The sequence below is a fragment of the Armigeres subalbatus genome, chromosome 1 (assembly GCF_024139115.2).
Source record: "Armigeres subalbatus isolate Guangzhou_Male chromosome 1, GZ_Asu_2, whole genome shotgun sequence".
NCBI classification, from domain to species: Eukaryota; Metazoa; Arthropoda; class Insecta; order Diptera; family Culicidae; genus Armigeres; species Armigeres subalbatus.
The window spans coordinates 8,049,477-8,073,604 of NC_085139.1; the positions used below are offsets into that span (position 1 = coordinate 8,049,477).

The following is a 24,128-nucleotide window of genomic DNA, read 5'->3' on the forward strand; positions in this document are numbered from 1 at the left end:
GATAGCAGTTGCACGTACGATTACTACTTGGACGTGATTCGCTCTTCCATTCGCCGACCAACAGTTCTGCTGAAACGTTCCATGAAGCAGCTTTGGACCAATCCATTCAATCCTTGGATCGCTGAGAAGCTCAAATCCAATATGGATTTGCAGTTTGTGCTGGAGGAGTTTTCATGTGCTGCTTATGTTGTGGAATACGTAAACAAGACCAACAGAGGCATAAGTAGTTTACATCGTGACCTCATAAAGCTCCAGGAAGAGCATCCAGACCAGGACTACAATGGATTGTTGAAGAAGGTCAGCATAAAATGTTAAATTCCGTGGAAATGTCTGCCCAGGAGGCTGCTTGGTATTTGCTTCGGCAACCGATGTCAGAAGCCAGCCGCAAGGTACCATTCATCAAATGATATAGTTTTCACAATTTAGAATTCAATTTCGTTTTAGGTTGAGTTTATTGCGACAATGTGGCCACAAGAGCGAATAAAATCCAAGAAGCGGAACAAACAGATGGACGAAGAGGATCTCGACGACAATTCCACCGATGTGTGGACGCTAAACATCATCCAACGGTATGAACTGCGCCGAGGAATGGATGATATCTGCTTGGCGGATTTCGCAGCATATTATTCGGAAGAAAGATCCACGAAGCATTCATATAGACTCCGTTTAGTTCCCCGTGTATTGCGTTGGTGCTCATACAGTATGGCGGAAATGGTCGACTATAAGCGTGAGATGGTTCTCCTCTTCCTACCGTTCAGGAATGAAGTCTGCGATGTACTTGATCGGAACAAGTTCCTGAAGTTGTATGAAGACAACGAGGCCGCCATTTTGGCAAAGCACAAGGAGTATGACTGCGAAATGAACTTGGATCAGGTTGTGGAGGAATACATCCGCATATGCAGCGAAGACGACGAGCAGCAGGTGATTGCCGACCAGAAGCGCGATGAGTTCGTCCGCACGATCGTCATGGAGCCGAATGATGACGATATTCACAACTTGCCAACAGGACCCTTGGCAGCTGTCGTCAAACAGCGATCAAATGTCTTGTCAAAGCAAGAATATTGTGAAATGGTGCGTGCCACGAATGCAGAGCAGCGGGATTTGATTGTGCAAGTAATCCACAGCTTGCATTCCTCTGAAGAAAACTGCAAACCAGTGCAAATATTCTTCACTGGCCCGGCGGGCTGTGGCAAAACGTTCACTTTGCGCATTCTAATGGAGACAGTGAACCGGTACAGCAAAGCTCATAATAAGCAGCACAACGCTTATGTAGCATGCGCATCCACTGGAAAAGCAGCGGTTGCAATAGGTGGAACAACAGTGCATTCCGCATTCCGGATTTGCATGTCGCGTAGGCAAAGCTCAAAGCTGAGTTTCGAGGCATTACAACTGTACCGGAACGCCTTCGCCAACGTGAAGCTCATCATTATCGACGAAACAAGCATGCTGGGTGCTGATGTCCTCAACACAGTACATGTCCGGCTTCAAGAAATCACGGGGAACTACGACGATCCATTCGGTGGAATGCCGATCGTATTTTGCGGCGATCTTCGTCAATTGCCACCGGTCAATGCGCGGGCGGTGTTTAAACCGAGCATAAACTCCATGCATGGCGCCGTTTTATGGCAATCTCTCGACTTCTACCCATTGGTTCAAGTTATGCGACAAACCAACGAGCAGTTCTCCGGCATTCTCACAAAATTGGCAACGGTGAGCGGATGTCGTCTGAGGAAATCGAGCTTATTGAAAGCAGGTTCCGTACGGAGGAGTGGTGTCGGCAGCATGTCCCTCGAGGGATCCGGTTATTCCATCGGAACGCTGATGTCGAACGGTATAACTCTGTGGCGTTGATGGATCGAGAGGCTGTCGAATGTACTGCAGATGACCTATACTCTGGTTATAAGGACAATTCCCAGCTGGCCAGTGCTCGCACAAAGGTGCATAAGATGAGTGTAGTAGAGACTGGTGGCTTACCGTATCTGTTGCGTCTTGTTCTTGGTACACCTTATATGCTGACCACCAACGTGGATGTCGAAGATGGCATCGTGAACGGAGCGATCGGAGAGCTCATGCATGTTGAGTACAACGAAGGAAACTCGCAGCAACAGGCAATCACGAGGCTTTGGATGGCATTCGAAAATGAGTCCATTGGGAAGATGTTGAGAGTGAAGGCCAGACCGCTGGTGTATTCGAGACCTGGGGTGCTACAAACAGGCTGGACTCCAATCGTCAAACGATCGGCGAACGTAACCCTTAACGGTGGTGTTAAGTGTAAAAGAGTTCAGTTTCCCGTTGTAAGTGCGTGTGCCCTCACAGTCCATAAGTCCCAGGGAGGCACATTCTCGGAAGTCGTATATAATTACGATAAGGGTCAGGAACAGCAGCTAGTTTACGTTGGTCTTTCCAGGGTTACATCAATCGACGGATTGTATCTGACGAATGCCAGTAACTCATTCCGGTTCCACCACGGAAAGGGTTCTATGACCCCTAGAATGAACGACCTTCGGACGGAACTTGAACGTTTGAGTAACCATCGTATGCGCACCATTACAGACGATATCATGGAAGCTATAACCGCAAACAGGTTGGCTTGTACGTTGATGAGCATCAATGTACAAAGTTTGAATGCACACTCGTCGGACATTGCAACAGATCGGGTGCTTACCGCCGTTGATTTGCTTGCAATGAGCGAAACTTGGCTTGACAACGGCACAACCACAAACATCAATGGATACCTTTGTGTTTGTCAAGAGAAGCGTGACGGAACAAGAGCGGGAGGAGTGGCAATATTTGAACGTGCTGGTTCGTCGACTATGGCCGTTTCTCACGCCATTACGAAGCTCAATGAAAGCTATGACCCAGCATTGAGTGTAGCAGACGAATATGGGGACTGCTGTGCTGCAGAGGTTTCAATCATGGAAACCCGCACGTTACTGTTTGCGGTATATATTTCACCAGGTATAATCAAATAGTAGTTGTGTTTGTATTTAAGTGTGTTGCATTAAATTTTGAATATTTACTAGGTACCACCCTGAAGCAAAAGAAATATTTCTTAGTGCGCAACCTCATAAAGTACACCCATGTTGCCATGCCCGTGGTAGTGTCGGGAGACTTTAATATTGATGTGACGAAAGAGGAGAACAGAGATTTCATCTGGTTCATGAAGCAGTTTCTCTATCTGGATTGTGCTTCGGATCCAACTATAGCGACTACTCTGGGTGGCACATGTCTCGATCTAACGTTCACCCGGAACGTAAGTGTGGAATGCAGGAGATACTGCACGTACTTCTCCTACCACCGGCCTATTTTGTCGATTCTTGCGGTGTCCCGAGGTAAAACTAATGATTTAGAATTAAACATAGTTCTCTTCATCAGTTATGTTATTTTATTCTAGAACCGATGCCATCCCAGTGAAGTGAATTAACGTCACTGATCGTCGTTGGTCCGCTAGTTCATCTGCCAAAACGTTCGATTTCAACCAGAATGACCAATCATTGACATCAGCCGGACAGTCCGTAGCAAAAATAGATAATTGATCCTGAAAATGAAACTTGAGTATTTGGTAATTAAATTTATATTTAGATCATAATGTATTTAATATGAAACATTCTTTCCGTTTTGTTCTTTTCTTTGTTTTCTACAGATTCAGCCCAACAGTGGATTGATGCATCCTTTAACATTCATCAGGACCACGGCGTACATCACTTCAAAAGGCTTCAAGCCAACATAAACAAACGGCCCTTTTCAGGGCCACCAAATATTCATGGAGGAAGATGTTGTTGAGGCTGTTGTTTACCGATCTTCTGTTTCTTTAATACTCTGCTTATAGTTATAAACCGAAATAAGTTTATAGTAACAATCGGGTTTTCGCCCATTTATTTCCAGGATATGCGACATGTCGAGGATATTCCAACCCAGATTGAATATACAGCCCCATCTTCAAAAATCAGCACCAAGAAACATATTTAGAGTTTCAAAATAAAATCTTCTACACTTACGTAATCCTACGTCCAATTGGCGGTCGTGTCTCGGATACAACCTTCTACTTTTTTTTACCTCGATTTGCGATTCAAGTAGCTGAGGAAGGGCAGGCAGACGATATGCATGGAGAGGTCGTCGAGTGCAATTGTTATTCGATTCCAGCGAAAGGCAGCACCAAGAACCGTTCTGTAGTTACTCAATTAATGTCACTCTGGACTAGACACACTTGGTCTCACCGTTTTGAAAAGAAATGAAATATCTTTCTGGATTCGTTTCTTGCGGAATTTATCTACGGCTTGACATTATTTTTTAACTTGGACAATGTAGTTAAACAGTTATAAACAACAGGAAAAGTAAAGTTTGCATTTATAAATCTTGTAATAAAGACGTATTTATAAAGCAAAAATAAAGTATTTATAAGGCGTTATTTTACTTCGCGATGGAATGAAATTGTTTCAGTACAATGGACAATGGAACAATTTTCCTAAAACGCTTAAATAACTCTATTCATGCTTTCAATGCAGTTCAATATTAGTGGCAGATAATCGTCTAAGTAAAATAAAGCTTCAGGTAAATGCAATTTTGGTAATTTTTCAAATTCATCAAGTGATGATACAAAGCGCTAATTGCCTAAATTGCACCTGTTATGTGTACTGGGGATAGATGGTTCAAACCATGAGGCCTTAAAAAACCATCACAAAAGTTGTTTCTCTATTGAAATGCAAAATAAAAAGACCAGAATCCAAAGATTAATATGGATAAAATAATTCTAGGAAAAAATGGAACAAGCTCACCTTTTTTAGCCAAATGATACTGATAACTAAAATTCCTATTTAAAATGCAAAAAAAGTGACCGGATTGAAGCATTCTAAAAAACATTGAAAAACATCTGAAAGGAAATTGAACCTCGAAATGACCTTGTCTCATTCGAATGTTCTAAGAGCAGCATGATATCAATATCCAATGTCAACGACGTATATTGGCGGCTGTTGTAATCGATTTCCCCCCAATGCCTGCCAGTCAATAATGGGGAAAGCTAATTGGACCAAAAGGGAAAACCGCCTCTATTGTAGGTCGCCACAAAACAATTGCAATTGAAATGGATCGTTTGTCGCGAACCGTGTACCTTGGCTGACTGCAGCGCATTGAACGAGCAGTACTGTGGCAGCAGCCGGTCGAGTAGTATGTACACGGTGGTTGTGAACTCTGATCCGATGATTGTGGACAGTCGGGCAGGGCACATTAGCAATCACTAACCGTGTTGCGCGCTTGTTGTTTTACCCACTCGGAAGTACAACGAACCGTAAGTGGAAAGCAGGCGATTAGCTGGTTGATCGTCGTTTGTCGCCGTGGACGTTGAAGCGAAGTTCAGTAGGACAAAGCGATTGTTTTGGAAAACAACAGACCTAAGCAAAGCTCAATAAGGTTCCATAGTAACATCACTCAATAAGGTTCCGTAAGTTTTATTACGGATTTATAGCAGCTTTAAATAATTACCCGTAAATGAAAGAACTTACATAAAACTCGATTATCTAACATTTGATGACTGCTTCTAACTGAATTGCAAAACAGTAGCATGAATCAACTGCTATCAGTATACATAGCAAACAGCTAGATGGCATTTTCCACACAAACATCTGGTGCGCTAAACATAATCCATAATTCATTCGCTTGTTATTTTCCATCAACCCAATCAACCGACAATAATGCCCCATCGGTGGTCGAACGTCGTCGTCTTGAACGAGCCCGCCGAAGACGGAGGCCAGCCCAAGCCAGCGAGATCCAATCAACTGACCGGATGCCGGATTAAAGCTATCGAACTGTGGTGAGCAGAGCACAATGTTGTTAGGGCTGGGGAAAAAAAGAGAAGGTCGCAGCATAATTCCACCTTTGCCGTACACTCACTCGTTGGACGTCGCTATTTCGATGCGAGACAAAGATTACGATCTCTTTTTTACGTGCCCCACTCGAGCAGTATTGCCATCTTGCTGATGAATTTTGTAATCTATCGTGGCAACAATGGCTTGTAATTCTTATGAGATTCGCAGTTGACTCCATTTAGATTAGGAAATTGATCAAGCTATGGCGGATTTAAAATATTAATGTTTTAAGATATCTTCAAATCTTCGAACACGTGATATATCAAAAGTAAACATTGACTTCTTCCGTTGATTGTATAGGGATTCGGGACTTCTAGAGGCGATTTTCACTTCCATTTGGTAGTTCTAATAGTTTCAATTGATTGATAAGAATAAAAAAACATGTATACATGTTTTGTTATTCTTATGGAGTGATGCAATTACGGATTATGTAGTTTATTCATAATTTGAATGAAAATTTCGCGAAACAGAATAACAAACTAAGAACAGTGTGCTCAGATTTTTTATACAAATCCACATTATCCACATTCACAAAGGCGAAAGTCGCAAATGTAAGCAATGCCTTTTCCTGCAAATTTCTCAACAACTGAAACCTTTTCCTGCTAACAATCAATTGAAACTATTAGAACTACCAAATGGAAGTGAAAATCGCCTCTAGAAGTCCCGAATCTCTATACAATCAGCGGAAGAAATCAATGTTTACATTTGCGACTTTCGCTCTTATGGAACAACAATGTCGAAATATCCAATTGTGTTGAATATTTGTATATCATGTAAGGCTTGGATATTCATATGACAAGCTCGGTGGTCTAGTGGCTACCGCTTCTGTCTTATAAGCAGGAGGTCGTGGGTTCAATTCCAGGCTCGTCCCTTTCCAACTATGTATTTCTATCTTAGTTCTTTCTGTATTTCACGTTCTACCAAAACGAGCTTCCTACTGTTATAATCTTCCACACAATCCCAAAACCTTCCGTGGCACCTATGAGCGGTCGTAGAGGTCTGCATCTTTCTTAAGTAGGTGTCCAACTAACCATCCTTCCCCTTCCTCAGCATTCGCAAGGACGTGGGCTAGGCTAGATCTCGACTATTGGAGAGGACATTGCTTCCATCTAAGAGATAGTGATTAGTCCCAAATCAATATCTGTGGTAACGGAAGAAAGCTATGTTACTCTCATACAATAGTCTTGGCTTGTACCACCTACGAATTTGTGAGAATTGCTCAATGCTAATGCTAATCATGTATGGCTCGGATACTCCTGATCAGGAAAGTCGTTAACATTTTTCACCCAGATCGGAATCCTGTTTCACAGCCACGTATCATAATTGGCTGGATACAGCGGTCCTTCAGACAATACTTATTTTGGAACATTGGGTGTTTGTTTGATATGATTTTCTCCACAGAGTTATACATTAACTTTTTCTATTTCGAGCTCGGCAAAATTGGGCAGCGCTGTAGCTCAGTAAATTTGAAAACTGAATTTCGGCAGAAAATTTTGTTTACCGTGCTGTGCCCTTATTCCAATCAGCGCCTAATTCCGTTCACGCAAGACAAAATAATAAATAATGAAGAATTTTTGTATAAAAATAACTGAAACATATTTTTGTACTTTTCTATGGTTATATATTAATGAAATTAAATGAAAAGCAGCGTCATTTTTAGCGATTAAGAGTAAAATTTCAACAAAATTTGTTGGTCGTCACTGCAGGTGCCATTTTGACTGTTTTCATTAAACCACTTGCTAAGAATGTCTGTCAAAATATTTAAGCATTTTTAGTTGAACATTTGCCCTGCATTTGAAACAAAGCAGCATAACAAGATATAACAGGTAATATTGTAGAGTAATACCTAATCGTTGTCTGTATTTTACTGATATAAAATACTGAAAAGTGAAAAAGAATTTGACCGGAATAAGGGTACATTTGAATTAACTCGTTCCTTATTCCGTTCTTTGGGTTAAAAGAATGGATTCTGAAAATTCTATTCGTGAGAATATAATCTATGAGTAAGAAAAGGTACATCGTACATGAAGGAAACCGTACGAATGATGAACTTTAGAAATACTATCCTGCATGCATTCAAACCGAAAGGAACTCCGTTTACGACTTTACGTAAAACGGTTATGGGAACGTTTTTCAACTCATGCCGGGAAAACGCAGCTTTTTTCAGTTGATGGTGAATGACAAATTATTGACAAGTGGTTGCTGGGAAAGGGTTTCGGAAGAACACGGACAGTTTTAAACGCACAACCCATTTTATTCTGGCGTTCTTGTTCTTTAGCTTTATCCGGATATTTCTTGGCGAGTTTCGAGTCCACTATCAAAATACTGCCGTCTTTGAGCTACAAATAAGATTATGTTTTACCGAAATCCGTGAATACTTTGAAGAAGTAGGGTTTTCGGTGTTTTAAAGAATACTAAACGAATATTCAATTTGAACGAAACAGCGATACGAACAATTCCAAACAAACAGAGACATTGTTTTGCGAGATTCAGGTCAAAATTAAAGGCCTAGTATCCAGGCTCAAGTCAAAATTACGTTGAGGATAAAGTGGAAAACTCCGATAGTGAATCGTATCTGTCCTTATCTGTGGTACCTAATGCTACTGGGCAGCTAGCATTAATGCTCATGTTGAACTCAAATGATAAATGAAACAAAAGAAAAAACAGCCAACTTGGCTAAACTAAGGAAATATCATTCATTGTATTTTAAATTTGAAAGAAAATAATATTTTAAGTTTTTTATTTGCAATAATAATGAATGAAAAGATGAATTTGTGAGAAAAATTATGTCTGATATTAACATCTCCAAGAAATCAATTGTTTTTTTTCGGGTGATTGGAATTAGGAGCACGAATGAACGGAATTAGGAACAATGCCGTTTCAGATGATTGGAATTAGGGCCACAAAATACCTCAAGTTTGTTTTCACTATTGGATTCTAAGTCTATGAATGCATCCCAAGATATTTTATTTTCAATTGTATATGGAAAATGGCACTATGTAGCGAAATTGCAGCTTCAAAATACTTAATGACTATTTTATAAGTTTTTAGACATAGCTCATTGTCTTAGGTGAACGGAATAAGGGCACAGCACGGTATTACTGATTCTCAGCAAAATATTTGCTGTATCTCGGCAACTGAAACGTCACTTTTACTGAGATCTCGGCAAAAATCATGTTTGCTGAAACTCGGGGGTGCCCACCACGGGAAAATAAACAAAAAATGCTGAGATCTCGGCGAAAAAAAATTAAGTTTGTACGATAATTCCTAGACCTGATGGTTTGAGGTTATTTGGCAGAATACAGGCAAACGGATTAGGCTTATGCGCCATATTTCCTGGGCTGCGACGCAGTTAATTATTTTTATTCAGCGACTGCGTAGATCGACGTGAACTAATTTCATGTATTAAAAATTCTTCGAAGTTCCTACCAGGAATGCTTTCTGTAGTTCCACCAGGAATTTCTCCGGAAGCTCTTGCAAGCACTTCTCCGTAAAATTATCAGAAAATTCAACCAGAATTTGCTCTTGAAATTCATCCAAGAATTTTTCCGCAAGTTCTTCTAAGAATACCTCAGTAATTTCCTCCAGAAATTGAAAGTTCCGTCGGAAGTTCCTCCATGAATTTGTGAGGAATTTCCTTCAAGAATATCTCTGGCAGTTTCTCCAAGAACTCCTCCAGAAGTTCCTCCAGGAAATGCTCCGGAAGTTCTCCCAGGTAGAGATTTGCGGCGTCGCCACCGAGCTCTTGGCTTCACGATATTTTTTAGCATCGGCACGATTTCGCTCCAAATCTGTCATGCCGCTGATCTATAAGCCAAACTTGTAGATGTGCGTGCATACTCACGCCGGATGGCTAATAGCCGAAATCTATTATTTTTAAAAGTTTGGCAAAATCTTAAAAAGTTTCGTTGATCGTTCGATCAACTAATCGGTTGGAAGACGGCTGAGTTATTAGTCCATACGTCCTGACCACCTGACCCCTATTTTTCCCGAAGGACATAATTCTGCATCAAAATTTCATATGAAAGCTCTAAAGAATTCCCTAAGAATATTGCCGAAAAAGTCTTATGGCCAAATATACTATTTGACCGACAGTGCCGTTTGGCCGAAATGGTCGTTTGACAGGAAGGGCAATTTGGCCAAAATGGACAAATGGCCGAAAGTAAAGATAGCATTGGTCATAATGACCAGAATGACGTTTGGACGAGTAGGTTAATTGGCCGAAAGGGCCATATGACTCTTTCGGCAAAACACATTTTCGGCTTAATGACCCTTTTTACCAATGACGACCATCTCAACCAAATTAAATTTTCGGTCAAACGCCAAATTAAAGTTTCGGTTGGCTAAACCCGTTTGGTCGTATAATGTCCCTCTCAGCCGTACGTCGCTGTTTTGGCCAAATGGAATTTAGATAGATGACTTTCGGTTTCTCGTGTTATTTGGCCAAGTGGCTCTCGAACAAATGGCTTGTCACAAAATGACTTGAAAATCGAAAGACTGCGGTGGGCCGAGCACGTAGCCATAATGTCGGTGAAATCCGGTGAAAATGGTTCTCGACAACGATCCGACGGGAACAAGAAGGCGAGGTGCACAGCGGGCAAGGTGGATCGATCAGGTGGAGGACGATTTTTGTGGTTGGCGACGTGCAGCCATGGAGCGAGCTGAATGGAGAAGACTTTTGTGTACTGCACAGCCCACTCCGGCCTTAGTCTGGTAACAAATAAAAAACAAAATGACTTTCGGCCAAACGACGGGAAGAGGCATTTGGCCGAAATGTATACTTGGCAGAAAGGATTATTCGGCTGAAAATGTCATTTTTTTCGAAATGAACATACGCCCGAAACTGCCGTTTGGCCGAAACAGTAGTCTCGCCGAATAAGTGATTTGGCCGAAATGGTCGTTCGGCGGAAAGAGCCATTTGGCCGAAAATGTCATTTGGCTTAACGGGTTGACATTTGTGGCCATATTACCCGTTCAGCAGATGAAATTTCCAGCCGTATGATCGTTTGACGAAGGTATTGTGGCTTAATGACATTTTTGGCCACACGATCTTTTCGATGTTTTAGAACAATTAACCGAACAATATGGACAATACAAAGAATTTCCTGTAGATTTCATGGAAATTCCTTCAAAATTACTAAAATTGCCTGGAAATTCATTTTGAATTTCTCGAGGATACTTCCTCGGAAATTTTACCAGAAATTAGCTTTAGGAAATTATTCCTGAAGCTACTACAAAAAATCCTCCAAGAGCTCTTGATCATCGTCTGAACTCGTCATATATTCCCTCTGATTTCCTTACGAAATTTAAAAGGAATTTCCCTCAATCTACCTCCCTCCAACTCCACAGGAATTCTTCCAGAAATTTCTATGGAATTTCAATTGCGATTTTCTTTAGAAAATCTTACACGGATTCCCTCTTAAAATGCTGCGATAAATTTTTTGACGGCATCGGCATAAGAAAATCATCGGCGGTGACGGCACTCTCATCTATTCAGGATGATTCCGAATATTTCCTCACATTGTGGGAAATTAGAAATAAATGAGAAGTGAGAGTTGAAAATTGAGTGAGCGAAGAATCACACATCACTATCCAATTTTCATTACATACTTACTTGACGTACTTCATTCATCATTTTTTACTGTGTAAAGGCAAACGTGAGAAGTTTGCCGTCTCACTTCTCATTGCTGTATTCTTACACTGAAAAGTTAGTAGTGGGCGTCAGGGTAGAAATATTTCACAGTCAATGCAGTGAAAACATGGATCTCAGTATAATCTGCAGTCGCCTTCATCGCCGTCGTGGTGAGTGCGACTGGGTGCAGCCGAAAAATCATTTCCAACACCGACAGTTCAATTTCGCATTCAGCCACTCACAAGTCGCTCTGACAGGCTGCTCAGTTCGCGCCTTACCGTATGCCTGTGAGTGGCCCATTTAAACGCGTGGTGATTTTTTTCAATTTGCTGGGTGAATGTGTACATTTTGCTGTGGTAAATTTCATCTTTGCGGCGCAGCGGGTGATGTGAGTTCTGTTGTTTACTTTTCTGCCTCTCCGGGAATGTGAGGTTGATTTCAAAGCAGGAAGAAAATAAAAACATCACCTTCATCCAGTGCTGCCGATTATTTTCAACCCTGGTGGGCGTATCACTATCCTATTCTTGCTTACATGTCACGACAGTTGACTGATTTAAATTGCGCCGGGATTTTGAATCTTAAATATGCACTTCCCCAGAAGATTGTTAGAACGCGACGATGATACTGGCAGCGTTTCACAACTTTATTCTACGTTTACGACGAAAAAGATTCGGAGTATGCTCGGTACGTTTTTGTGCGTATTACAAGTCGAATTTTCGCGCATGACTTTTACCTCTGCAACGGAGGTTTTCGGCACACCGGGTTGGAAACCAGAAGCGTTCTCTCGTAGAAAAGCAGCATTTTAGGAAAATGCTGCTGTGGATGAATGTCTGCTACGAACGCATCTGAAAACAATCGACGCAGCCTTCGTAGAGTTCGATGGCTTCGAAAACAAGCTCTATGCTCTGGCGCCTACAAACGCAGACAAACAGGAAGCAAAATACATCGAATTCGAGAATTTGTGCAATGATCTTGTGCCATCTACCAACAGTGAGCATTGCTTTGCACAACTTTCGTGAATTCTATCGGTAAAGGAGTGGTTTAGCCATGCAGAGCCATTCAGAAGCTAGTCGATTTGCTTTAAGTGAAACGGTAATCGCTAAATGTGTTGATGGTGCTACTATCAGAGTACGGCAGCACTAAACGTTACTGTTCAAGCAGTTAACAATAATGTTGAGGAGGATCACTGGAACAGTTCCTCCAAGTTTTGTCGACATTGATACATGGCCGAAAGCAGATAATTTGCTGTAGGCTGACTGCTTTGCTGTTCAATTGACTTAGATTCATTATGTTCATCGGGTCTATTTTTTTCAATCTCCTAAAGCCGGGTAAGTGCGAGCTGGCTAACGATCTGCTCGGATGGGAGGTTGGTGGACTCCATAACCCTTCAACAGGATGATTTGGCAGAGCTAGTGGAAAAATTGTGTCACCTGAAGAGGTTGCATGTGGAGAACTACAAACAAACTACTAAGAGGGACGCCGAAGGACGTTATGTGGTGAAGCTACATTTTTTGTAATAATGCGAAACTTAAAAAAGTTTTCTGTGATTTCATCGCGGAGTACATTCGACTTGGTCAATGTCACATTTTGGGTACTTTCTTTCTTGTCGTCTACAACCAAACTACGTCCTGCTTTTGATGCATCCGCAAAGTCGAACCCTGGATTGTCCCCAAATGAAACATTGATAGTTGGCCCAACTATTCAAGATCCTTTAATTGACATATGTGAGCAGTTTCGTATTCATTTTATCGTGTTTACTGGCGACATCTCGAATATGTACAGGATGATTTGTCCTGATCAAACCAACTTTCTACGAGTGTTTTGGAGTACGGACTTTTTAACGATTTTCACGATCCTCGAGCACATTTAACAACAGTCACATACGGCACGGCATCGGAGCCTTACCTGACAACACGGACGTTACAGCATTTGGCGCAGGATGAAGGTGAAGCATTTACCAGTAAAGATACTGGAGAAAAATTTCTACATCGACGACGTCTTGTCGGGAGCCGATACTTGGAAAAAGTTGATGAGGTGCGCGAAGAATTAACTGCGACTACTACGAAAAGGTGGATTGGAATTACACAAATGGTACACAAACTTTTCAGAACTTTTAGCATCGAATCCCGAAGAACAACGCGAGAAGCAGGTATCCTTCGAGCAACATGGCGTTTACAATGTTATTCACATCCTTGGACTACATGACCACAAGCAAATTACAAAACTCTTCATACTATCGGAGGACGGAGATAGCTCGAATCTATGATCCGATGGGTTGATCATAGTTTTGAGGTGAATCGAAGCACAATAGCCTTCGGAAATACCTGCCGTTCCCTAACTTATTAAACAATCGTAAAAAAGTTCACATCACACTTCCAAAAATCATGATAATTGTGGATCAGAAAATTGCTCCATCAGGAAAGTCAAGAATTGATGGTTTGGCTTTCGTTGTTACTAGAGACCATCAATCAGGCATTGGAATAATTAATTCAAAAGCAATTTCACCCCGGGTACTAGAATTATTATTCAAGGTTGGAGTTTGATTTTAGGGTGGTACAGTTTTAAGACGGATCAATATTGACTGCTTGCTTCAGTATTTTCTGAAATTTGTTTTTCATCACTAATGCTAATTAATGATACTAACCACGACATTCTAAAAGCAATGGAATCGAGATTCTATTGAATAATGAATACCACTTCGTTTAGACCACATTTCGGGTTTTGTCAAAACCTAATGATAGAGATTCTTCTTCATCGAACCAGTAATTCCAAAAATTCAAATTTGAATGATTCTCACTGAAAGTTTTCTTCATTTATCAAAAACACGTGATATTTTTCAATAATAGACAATTATTCATGGAATGAAAATAAATATTCACATATTTGAGCCACTGGCCCCTAGAATTGAAAAATTTCCAATGTTTTGTTTTTCAAAATCTAGTTATTAGTCACGTTTGTCACGAAAAGTGTAATATTATATTTTCTTCTTTTCCAAACAACACCCAAAAACAAAGCTCGATCAAGCCTGATCATTTGATCTGTTTTAGACTCGTGCACTGAGCGCATTTCGATACACTGTACGAAATTTTCACATTTGGATCACCAAGATTGCCAAGATTGTGTTCTCGTGTTAGCACCCCTCCCTATATTTCCCACTTTATACATATATTGCCAAACCCATTTCATCGCAAGTTGTGAGTAATCCTTTCTCCGATCTGTAATCCGCAAAACCGTTTTTGTTGTTGTTGTTGTCCGTGTTGGTCTTCACCTTGTCTAGCAGCAGCTCCACTTTTTCACATCGGTTCACCATCGCTCATCGGAAAGCACCACCCAGACACCGATGAGAGAGATGCCTTTCTTCCTCTTTCCCTGTGTGTTCTTCTTCTTCTTCTTTTTCCTGCAGTTTTCTGGGTTATTCCTTTGCTGGTATCGTCTCGATCGATTTGAAAATTTTTGCACTATTGCCCCCCGTTTGAACCAAGGGGGGTTCGATTTCGCCACACAATGCACTAAATTTTCGCGTTTTGTCACAGTCCTTGTTGGTTTATAATTGCTTTTTTCCTGTTCTTTCCGACGTACGTAACAGCACTTTTGCACGGTTCCGTTGATGACTAGCGGTAGCCCTCACCAGAAAAGCACATATTTTTCACGCCTGAACACCGTTTCACCAATCGATCTTTGGACAGAGAAAAAACCACACTTTTTCTTCACTGTTCTCCGTCGATTTTTCTTCGCTTCGAGCACACGGTACACTACTCTAATAAGTGGAAGCCATTTTCTAGTGAGTTCCACTACGTTCCAAATTCACACCAGTTTTCGTTTTTCTCATTTCTCGGTTACTCCTGTGGTCTGCTCTCGGCTGGTCGGTAGTACACAGACCGTCCCATGGACGGTTTCTTTTTCTCGTTGTTCGATAACTAATCGTTGCAATTGCAATTCTACAAACTTGTCGAAGTCGTCGTAATCAGGTGGTGGCACCCCGAAATCACTGCACTATACACTGTGTAGTAGTTTTTCTTTTTCTTCTGCAGTCCGTCGAGAAACTAAAACTCCACATACATACAGTCCGCTGTCTGCAGAGACGACGATCGACTGGCGCTGCTAATGTTGCCACTGCTGCTGATGGGAAATATGTGACTCATACGCCCTCCTCGTGCGCTGCGCTAGTGTAGGTTTCATGCCACGGAAGAAAGGTTACGAACCGAGCTGAGTATCCCCGTCCCCGAGAAGTGCCCTGCAGAACTGATTGTTATGCCATGTCCCCGGGACCGTTTCGGCGAATAGACCCCAATCCACTGAACCCGAACCGACGTCAAAATCTTCGCACCGTCGTCGCTGGTGCTGCGCCTACATCTCCAGTGTGCGTACTATCGTCGGTGTATTCCTCCTATCGGTCAACTCTCGAAAGCTGAGCAGATGCCGCACCACCACACGGCTCCGCACTGAACAATACGTAGTCTGAAAGGAAACACACAAACACGCCGCATACGCGCGAGGCGAGAGCGTAGTGTAACTGTGCCGCATCTGCTCGAAGTCAACCAACACCAACGGCGGGGAACACAAAATCTTCAAGAGCAGTTTGCGATTTGGGCATAATTGAAAAAGATTGTAGATAAAAAAATTCGAATTGGAATTTATGCATCAGTTTCCTGCTTGAAAGAGAATTGAAAATAACGGTAAAATGTGCCGAAAAATACTTTTGAATTCATTAGCGTCAATATAAAACTCCTACAAATTAGAAAACATTAATAATAAGTGTTGCAAAACATTCAACACGATAGATCAAACCAAATTAGAAATAATTTACATTCTCCTTAGGGCGATGGCAAACTAACGCGTCGAGCGATGCGATGCGACGCGACAAATTTAGATTCTGATCATAAGTTTCAAAATTGGAAATAACCAATTTGAGATTCTAGATCCGAACTACCGCTTAGTGTTAGCATCGATTTTTTTAGGTAGTGGAGGGCCATTTGGTCAAAATGTCGTTCCGTCGAATAGTAGAAAAAATCGCTCACACTGTGAAAAGTGGTAAACAAGTATAGAATAATAAGAAATGAGAAATGAGCAATGAGAAATGGGAAATGAGAAGCAAGACGTCCCATTCGTTAGAATTTTTTTTAGCGCTAAGCGGAAGTGAAGTAACTTGCCCAAATTGATTCTTTCGACTAAACAACATTTACGACTCAATATGAAATGGCCTATTCCGTCGAACACATTATTTGGTCGAATGTTTGGTCTTGGTCATAGAATTTGTTCTGCTGATCCGCCAAATTTGGAAGCATTTTGCTCTGCTCTTGGGGGCCGGAAAGTAAATTGATTGATGCGCGTTTGATCGTGTTTTGAATAACACGCGAGACGATCGCGCGACTATCCGAAAAGTTTTGTTCTGCTTTGTGTGGCCAGTAAGTTGATTTATCGTGGTTTCGTTTGGCACGCAAGTTCTATGGAAACGTGAGAAAATTTTAAAATTCGTGTTAATATATCCCATCCCATAGATTGCATCGCTTGCTGGAGTGACTATAGATAAAATATCCTAACTAACACCATACGCTATGCCAAGACAATCGTTCAGAGGCAAAGGTATACTTGGTCTCTAAAAGCAACGGAGTAGTCTAGTAGTCGGCCCAACAATAATTCCCTTCCTATGATTTGATAGTAAAATGAAGTATGGACATGATTGATATAAGAAATAAAAATCAGATGTGTTATGTACAAGAAACGACCACCCGACGTAAACTACGTAAAATAGTTTGGTGCATTGAGGGATGTAGTGCCATCATGCATGAATGTTAAGGATAATTCATTTAAATACTTGTGTCACTGGTTTCGAACAGAACTGGGTTTAGTATCCCAAAGTTAATTGCCTAAGTGTAATGTTGACGATCAAAAATTTCAATAAAACTGGCACATTGCACTATGGTTCAGGATACAGATTTACGCGAAAAGATGAATTTTACGCTAAAACAATATTTTATAGAAAAAAGTGGTGTTCTACAAAATTGTTTGAAATAGTAAGGCCATCATTATGGTGCTACCAAAAAAATAGGGTGACCCATCATATAAAAAAATTGGAAATATTTCTTGGAATACTGACATGTTATGTTCTAAAAAATTTTAGTGCGGCTCATTCCAATAAATTTAGCTAAAAAAGCTTTTTCTGTAGCTCTTAATTTGGCTGATTTAGAGCAATTTTACCTAATTTGATTAGAGTGTACCTCAAAAAACAGTATTTTTGATCTACTTTTTTTGTTTTAGATTTCTTGAAAAAGGTGACTTTGGGTGACTTTTAGAGCTCAAAGAAATGCAACTTTTGGTGGGTAAATATGCTCAATATCTTTTTCCGATCAAAAGTTATAATTGTTTTTCTGTTAAAATTTCATTCAAAGGTTGATATCTCCGGTTAGGGCAGACCAAAAAAATATGTTTACACGGCATTTGAAAGAACAATTCATATTCTTCATTGTGTCAACACATTAAAGATATGTTATTTTTTATCTCAAGTTTTTTTTGCATTTCTTTAAACTCTTTAAACTTTTTCGAGAAATCTAAAACAAAAAAAGTATATCAAAAATTCTGTTTTTTGAGGTACACCCTCAGGTTAAATTGCTCTAAATCAGCCAACTTAAGAGCTACAGAAATAGCTTTTTTAGCAGAATTTATTAGAATAACATAACATAACATGTCAGTATTCCGAGAAATAAAACAAAAATCCTTTTTTTATATGATGGGCCACTAGAGTGATTCAAATTTTGACTTTTTTACTCCCTTATGCTTAAACGATGGCATTTGCTATTTTAATAATCGTCCTAAATTTTTAGCTAATTTGGATGTAATTTGACTGAACACAAGCAGTTTGAAGCTTATATGAAATCTACTATGAAAACAGCAACTTTTGTGAAAAACCGTTCCCCATCATTGCCCATTAAGCTCTAAAAATGTATGAATACGTTAGTAACATAGAAAATTTAACAAGGGAAAATATCGTCGTTGCTGCTAAACGATTTGATGCTGGCAACAAATTTATTAGGGAAATACTGAATTGTGGGAAATTTAATTTAACACGTAAAAGAATAACATCAATATTAATAATGAGTATTTCTGTTTTCTTTATAATTTTGCTCACAAAAGTCAGACTGCTTTGCAACAACAACTGACTTTCAGCTTAGGATCTTTTCTATGATGGCGATGCGTATTCAAATAGATTGTGGGCTGCTTCACGAAACGATCCTTTACATAAGTGGAAATTCTCATAGTAATTTTCATATAACCTTGAAATGGCACGTGCACAATCAAATTACATCCAAATCAGCTAAAAAATTGGGAGGACTATTAAAATAGCAAAAACAATCGTTTAAGCACAGTGGAGCGAAAAAGTCAAAATTTGAATCACTCTAATGGGCCACCCTATTTTTTGGTAGCACCATAATGATGGTCCTACTATTTCGAACAATTTTGTAGAATAACATTTTTTTCTAAAAAAATATAGTTTTGGCGTAAAATGCATCTTTCCGCGTATATCTGTATTCTGGACCATAGTGCATTATTGAAGAGTTCCATCGAAAGGTAAAGGCGCTATCAATGTTTAAAATCTTTCATAATTTCGTGACGACCCCCAATTTTGAAATTTCCGTTTTTCTCCCTGTATCCGAGTCTTCCTCTTAGACATAGTTTACGTAAAAAAAATCAGATGGCAATATTTATATTTTGCACTAAAATATCATGAGATCCATTTATGCTGTTTGAAGGAAGTAATCCATTTTAAGAAGTATTAGTTTGTTCTTATTTGTAGAATATATTTTGCTACTCGAATTTTCGGCGCAAATTTTCGATAAACCCTATTCTTTTTTTACATGGAGGCAGGGGCGTCTCGTGGACTTTTGCTACACCTGTTCTACCATGCTGATAAAAAAATATTCATCAAGCTGAGTGGTTTCGAATGAAAGTTGTGCATTTAATCTAATATTATAACCTTTTCTTGTACAACTATATGTACAATATTAGAAAAAAAAAACAATTTAAATAGAGCTTGAGCTTGAGCTTGATTGACTGCTCGTAGTTGCTACTCCATTATGACCAGATCAGCTGTTCTTGCACAGAGAACCAACAGATGTTTGCTTGGGACTAGCACACATCTTCAATGTACAAGTACTGGCGATCTAATTTGTTACGTCATACTGGCGCCTGCCACGTCAGAATGCAAGTCAATGTAGGGAAGGGGGAGGAAATGATGATGCAATCACTCGTCCACTGCAAGCCGAATATACCTCTGCACTTGCCACGAGTTCATGCGGAATTTGTTGGAATTTTTGGGTTAGGTTGGAGAGGCAGAGGTCCGTCTTGGTTAACGAGCTGCCAATGTGATAGATAGGAGAAGGTAACTGATGGAATTTCTAATTGGATATAGGAAACGAGCTCTATAGTTCATTTCCAATTCTAGCAGATTACTGTTAGAATACTCAAGTTGAAGGTATAGGAATAGTAATGGAAACGGTATGGAAGTCCATTTCCAGTTTTAGCGATTGCTAGAACATGAGAAATAAAGAGATAGATACAAAGTAGGAGAATGGAACGGACCTGGGATTGAACCCACGACCTCCTGCGTATGAGGCAGAAGCAGTAGCCATATGACTACCAAGCCCGCTACATTAGAAAAAAAAACAATTTAAATAGAAAGGATTTACAAAACAATAAATAGCTTATTAATCTCTTTTGCTACAAAAATGTTTTAAATTTAGCACTTTAGCACTTGAAACTCTAAACTCTCGCAAATCGTCTGAAATTTAACTTGATAACAGTTGGCAATAACTGGATATTACTCAGAATAGAGATCTTTCAAATCGGCTCATTCCACCATCCGGGGTACACGGGTCCCATCGCCGCTAGTATTTAAACTCTCACATATTTTGTTGCTATGAAAGAAATGTTATTAACCATTATTAGTATCAGAGGCGTCTCGTGGGCTTTTGCTACACCTGTTCTACCATGCTAATAAAAAATATTCATCAAGCTGAGTGGTTTCGAATAAAAGTTGAGCATTTAATCTAATATTACAACCTTTTCTTGTACAACTATATGTACAATATTAGAAAAAAAAACAATTTAAATAGATAGGATTTACAAAACAATAAATAGCTTATTAATCTCTTTTGTTTTAAATTTAGATGCACTTGAAATTCTAAACTCTCGCAAATCGTCTGAAATCTAACTTGATAACAGTTGGCAATAACTGGATATTGCTCAGAATAGAGATCTTTCACATCGGCTCATTCCACCATTCGGGGTACACGGGTCCCATCGCCGCTAATATTTAAACTCTCACATATTTTGTTGCTATGAAAGAAATGTTATTAACCATTATTAGTATAATAATAATAGTATATAATTATACAATTATTCAGTTCAATCAAAGTTAATTGCCTATTTCCGGGGATTAAACCACCCGACTTGGACATTAATTTACAATGTTGTGAAAAATCATATGTGAATAGTCTAGCGTACTGAACGTACATATTCACATATGAGTTTTCACAACATTGTAAATTATACAATTATTGTTTGATGCGACCCCAGATTGTGACGTCCAATGAGTCACATTTAGAAGTTGGAATGTGTTCCAGTTATTTAATTCTTCAAATTTAGTGAAAACTATACTTTTTCTCTATATTGATCGATTTTGAGTATTCGTAAAAAAGCATTATTTAATGTCTCTTTTGAAAACGCAAACATTAATTTAATATTGTTCTTGATGCATTGCATATATTCATCAGGAGAAAAAAGAAAAACAAACTGTTTCCAATCATCGAAGTATGAACGAAAGCGTGCGCGGTGCGCCTTTCGGCAAAGCACAGCCCGACACTACGATCGAGTCTAACCGAAGGTGCAAGCGTCGTTGATTGTTCTCGCAGCGCGTCGAACAGGTTTGACTCCTGCTGCGCGCATAGCAGAACTTGCATCTAAACGTGCTTGCTTCACATGCGAAAGAGGATGATATGAGGAAACGGGGAATGCTGGCAACGCTCACGCTGGTTCTCTGCGCGCGGAGAACGAGTGAGCATGCCAAGAAGGAAATTATTTCAAAACATTTGTCATGGCGCAAAACTTTAAATTTGACTTCTGGCAGCGCTGCTGTTGGTTCTTCATTATGAATCGTACGACTGGCAAAAGCTTTCTATGTGATGGGGTGTGGTGTGTCGGGGAAACACACATTTAGCTGCAATTTGACTGTACGCCAAGCATGTGGCGTTAACTTGATCTGCCTACGAAATATTTTGTTTCTTTAGATGTTTAGATGTTAAAATCATTGGAAATATTACGCGAAACTTTGTTTAAAAAAAAAATTACTGAGTAAATTATTTGCCCTAATAATTAATTGCCAAGAAATTAATTTTCTACTTCTGACCTAAAAATGGTTACCTGTTCTATGAACAGGTAGAACGTATGGACGAGTCGCCTCTGATTAGTATAATAGTATAATAGTATATAATTATACAGTTATTCAGTTCAGTTGCCTATTTCCTGGGATTAAACCACCCGACTTGGACATTAATTTACAATGTTGTGAAAAATCATATGTGAATAGTCTAGCGTACTGAACGTACATATTCACATATGAGTTTTCACAACATTGTAAATTATACAATTATTGTTTGATGCGACCCCAGATTGTGACGACCAATGAGTCACATTTAGAAGTTGAAATGTGTTCCAGTTATTTAATTCTTCAAATTTAGTGAAAACTATACCTTTTTCTCTATGTTGATTGTTTTTGAGTATTCGTAAAAAACATTATTTAATGTCTCTTTTGAAAACGCAAACATTAGTTTAATATTGTTCTTGATGCATTGCATATTCATCAGAATAAAAAAGAAAAACAAACTGTTTCCAATCATCGAAGTATGAACGAAAGCGTGCGCGGTGCGCCTTTCGGCAAAGCACAGCCCGACACTACGATCGAGTCTAACCGAAGGTGCATCGCGTCGTTGATTGTTCTCGCAGCGCGTCGAACGGGTTTGACTCCTGCTGCGCGCATAGCAGAACTTGCATCTAAACGTGCTTGTTTCGAATGCGAAAAAGGATGATACGAGGAAACAGAGAAAGCTGGCAACGCTCACGCTGGTTCTCTGCGCGCAGAGAACGAGTGAGCATACCAAGAAGGAAATTATTTCAAATCATTTGTCATGGCGCAAAACTTTAAATTCGACTTCTGGCAGCGCTGCTATTGGTTCTTCATTATGGATCGTACGACTGGCAAAAGCTTTCTATGTGATGGGGTCTGGTGTGTCGGGGAAACACACTTTTAGCTGCAATTTGACTGTACGCCAAGCATGTGGCGTTAACTTGATCTGCCTACGAAATATTTTGTTTCTTTAGATGTTTAGATGTTAAAATCATTGGAAATATTACGCGAAACTTTGTTTAAAAAATTTACTGAGTAAATTATTTGCCCTAATAATTAATTGCCATGACATTAATTTCCTACTTCTGACCTAAAAATGGTTACCTGTTCCATGAACAGGTAGAACGTATGGACGAGTCGCCTCTGCATGGAGGATGCATTCCGTGTAAAAAAAGTTTTCAGTTCATAATTTGAAATTCCGCGTAGTAAAAGTTTTATAATTTCTCGACAAATTATGTAGAATAGAGCAACTTTGCAAAAATTTGGCAACGGATTTTTTTTAACACGGCCATGAAAAAAAAATCGTTTGAAAACAGAATCGAGTGTATTGTTATTATTTTTGATATTGTGAAAAGACTCCTATATCAATAATTTAGTAACTAGCAACTAGGATTTGTACAGTCGTACTGCCAATGCATTACTCATGATCCGTTTGGACAAGTGGCCTGTTCAGCCAAACTACTTGTACGACTCAGTGCCATTTTTGGCCAAATGGCCTGTACGGCGAAACGACATTTTTTCACGGAACGATCAGTTCCGCCAAACCTCTTCCGGCTAAATTATCTCCTTGACTAAATGCCGTCTTCGGCGAAACGCCTTATTCGACTGATCGAAATATTCGACCGAATAGTTTTCGGCTTAGTAACCGTTTTAGCCAAATGGAATTCGGCTAGATGACTTTCAACCTGAACTGTCATTTATTCAAAGGGCATTCCGTTAAATAGCTTTTGGTCAAGTGGCATTCGGCTAAACGACTCCTTATCCCTTTGGCATAAAGGCCATTTGGCATAATTTTGAACAGCGTCAAAAGTGAGTCATTTGGCTTATTTTTTTCTGTATTTTTTTTTATTTTTTTGACTAAGTGGTGGTAAGGCAATGGTAGATATGATTCTTTTTTTAAAGTAAGACGTTTGCCCGAAATACAGCAATGGTGGGTTTGATCCCTTCTTCAGAAGATGACGTTTGTTCGGTATATGGTGGATGTGATTTCTGTTTTTAAAGCAGGAAGAAAACACGACCGGACTCGACACGAAACTTAACTTTCTTATTAATTTACTCACCCGCACAAAGCAGAATAAAATTTCGATGACCGGCAGATCGTTCTGCTTACTGAAGAAAACACGACCGGACGCGATACATATTTTTACTTTCTGATTAATTTACTCACCCGCACAAAGCAGAATAAAATTTCGATGACCGGCCGATCGTTCTGCTAAACACGAAAAGACGCGATACA

General features: G+C 39.8%; 2 protein-coding genes across 8 annotated transcripts in view; one reads left to right on the forward strand and one right to left on the reverse strand.

Annotated features, from left to right (window-relative positions):
- Positions 1 to 24,128, reverse strand: part of LOC134220753 (ankyrin repeat and KH domain-containing protein mask-like) — a 130,037-nt gene that overhangs the window by 89,054 nt on the left and 16,855 nt on the right. The window contains exon 1 of one of the 5 annotated variants that reach the window (XM_062699885.1): positions 14,762 to 15,711. The exons of the other annotated variants lie outside the window; for them this stretch is intronic. Within the exon in view, the coding sequence (XP_062555869.1) occupies positions 14,762 to 14,803 (42 nt within the window). The 5' untranslated portion in view covers positions 14,804 to 15,711. Of the gene's footprint in view, positions 1 to 14,761; positions 15,712 to 24,128 lie in introns of those variants that run through there. 5 annotated transcript variants of the gene reach the window in all.
- On the forward strand, positions 1,715 to 3,750 carry LOC134220791 (uncharacterized). Of its 3 annotated transcripts, none has more exons than XR_009982062.1 (3): positions 1,715 to 2,958; positions 3,024 to 3,562; positions 3,644 to 3,750. XR_009982062.1 is itself a non-coding variant. In XM_062699901.1 (3 exons), the coding sequence occupies exons 1-3, from the start codon at positions 1,719 to 1,721 to the stop codon at positions 3,412 to 3,414; spliced, it is 1,569 nt and encodes a 522-aa protein (XP_062555885.1). In that variant the 5' UTR covers positions 1,715 to 1,718; the 3' UTR covers positions 3,415 to 3,633. The 3 variants fall into 3 exon arrangements, 2 of the variants coding, with proteins under 2 accessions (XP_062555885.1, XP_062555877.1); XM_062699901.1 differs by lacking the exon at positions 3,644 to 3,750 and having other exon boundaries at positions 3,024 to 3,332; positions 3,395 to 3,633; XM_062699893.1 differs by lacking the exon at positions 3,644 to 3,750 and having other exon boundaries at positions 3,024 to 3,633.

Bases quoted from the DNA above. Each gene is read 5' to 3' on its own strand.
- LOC134220791 (XM_062699893.1), top strand. From the start codon at position 1,719: ATGTCGTCTGAGGAAATCGAGCTTATTGAAAGCAGGTTCCGTACGGAG. The intron at 2,959-3,023 runs GTATAATCAAAT...AATATTTACTAG, and splicing joins TGCGGTATATATTTCACCAG to GTACCACCCTGAAGCAAAAG.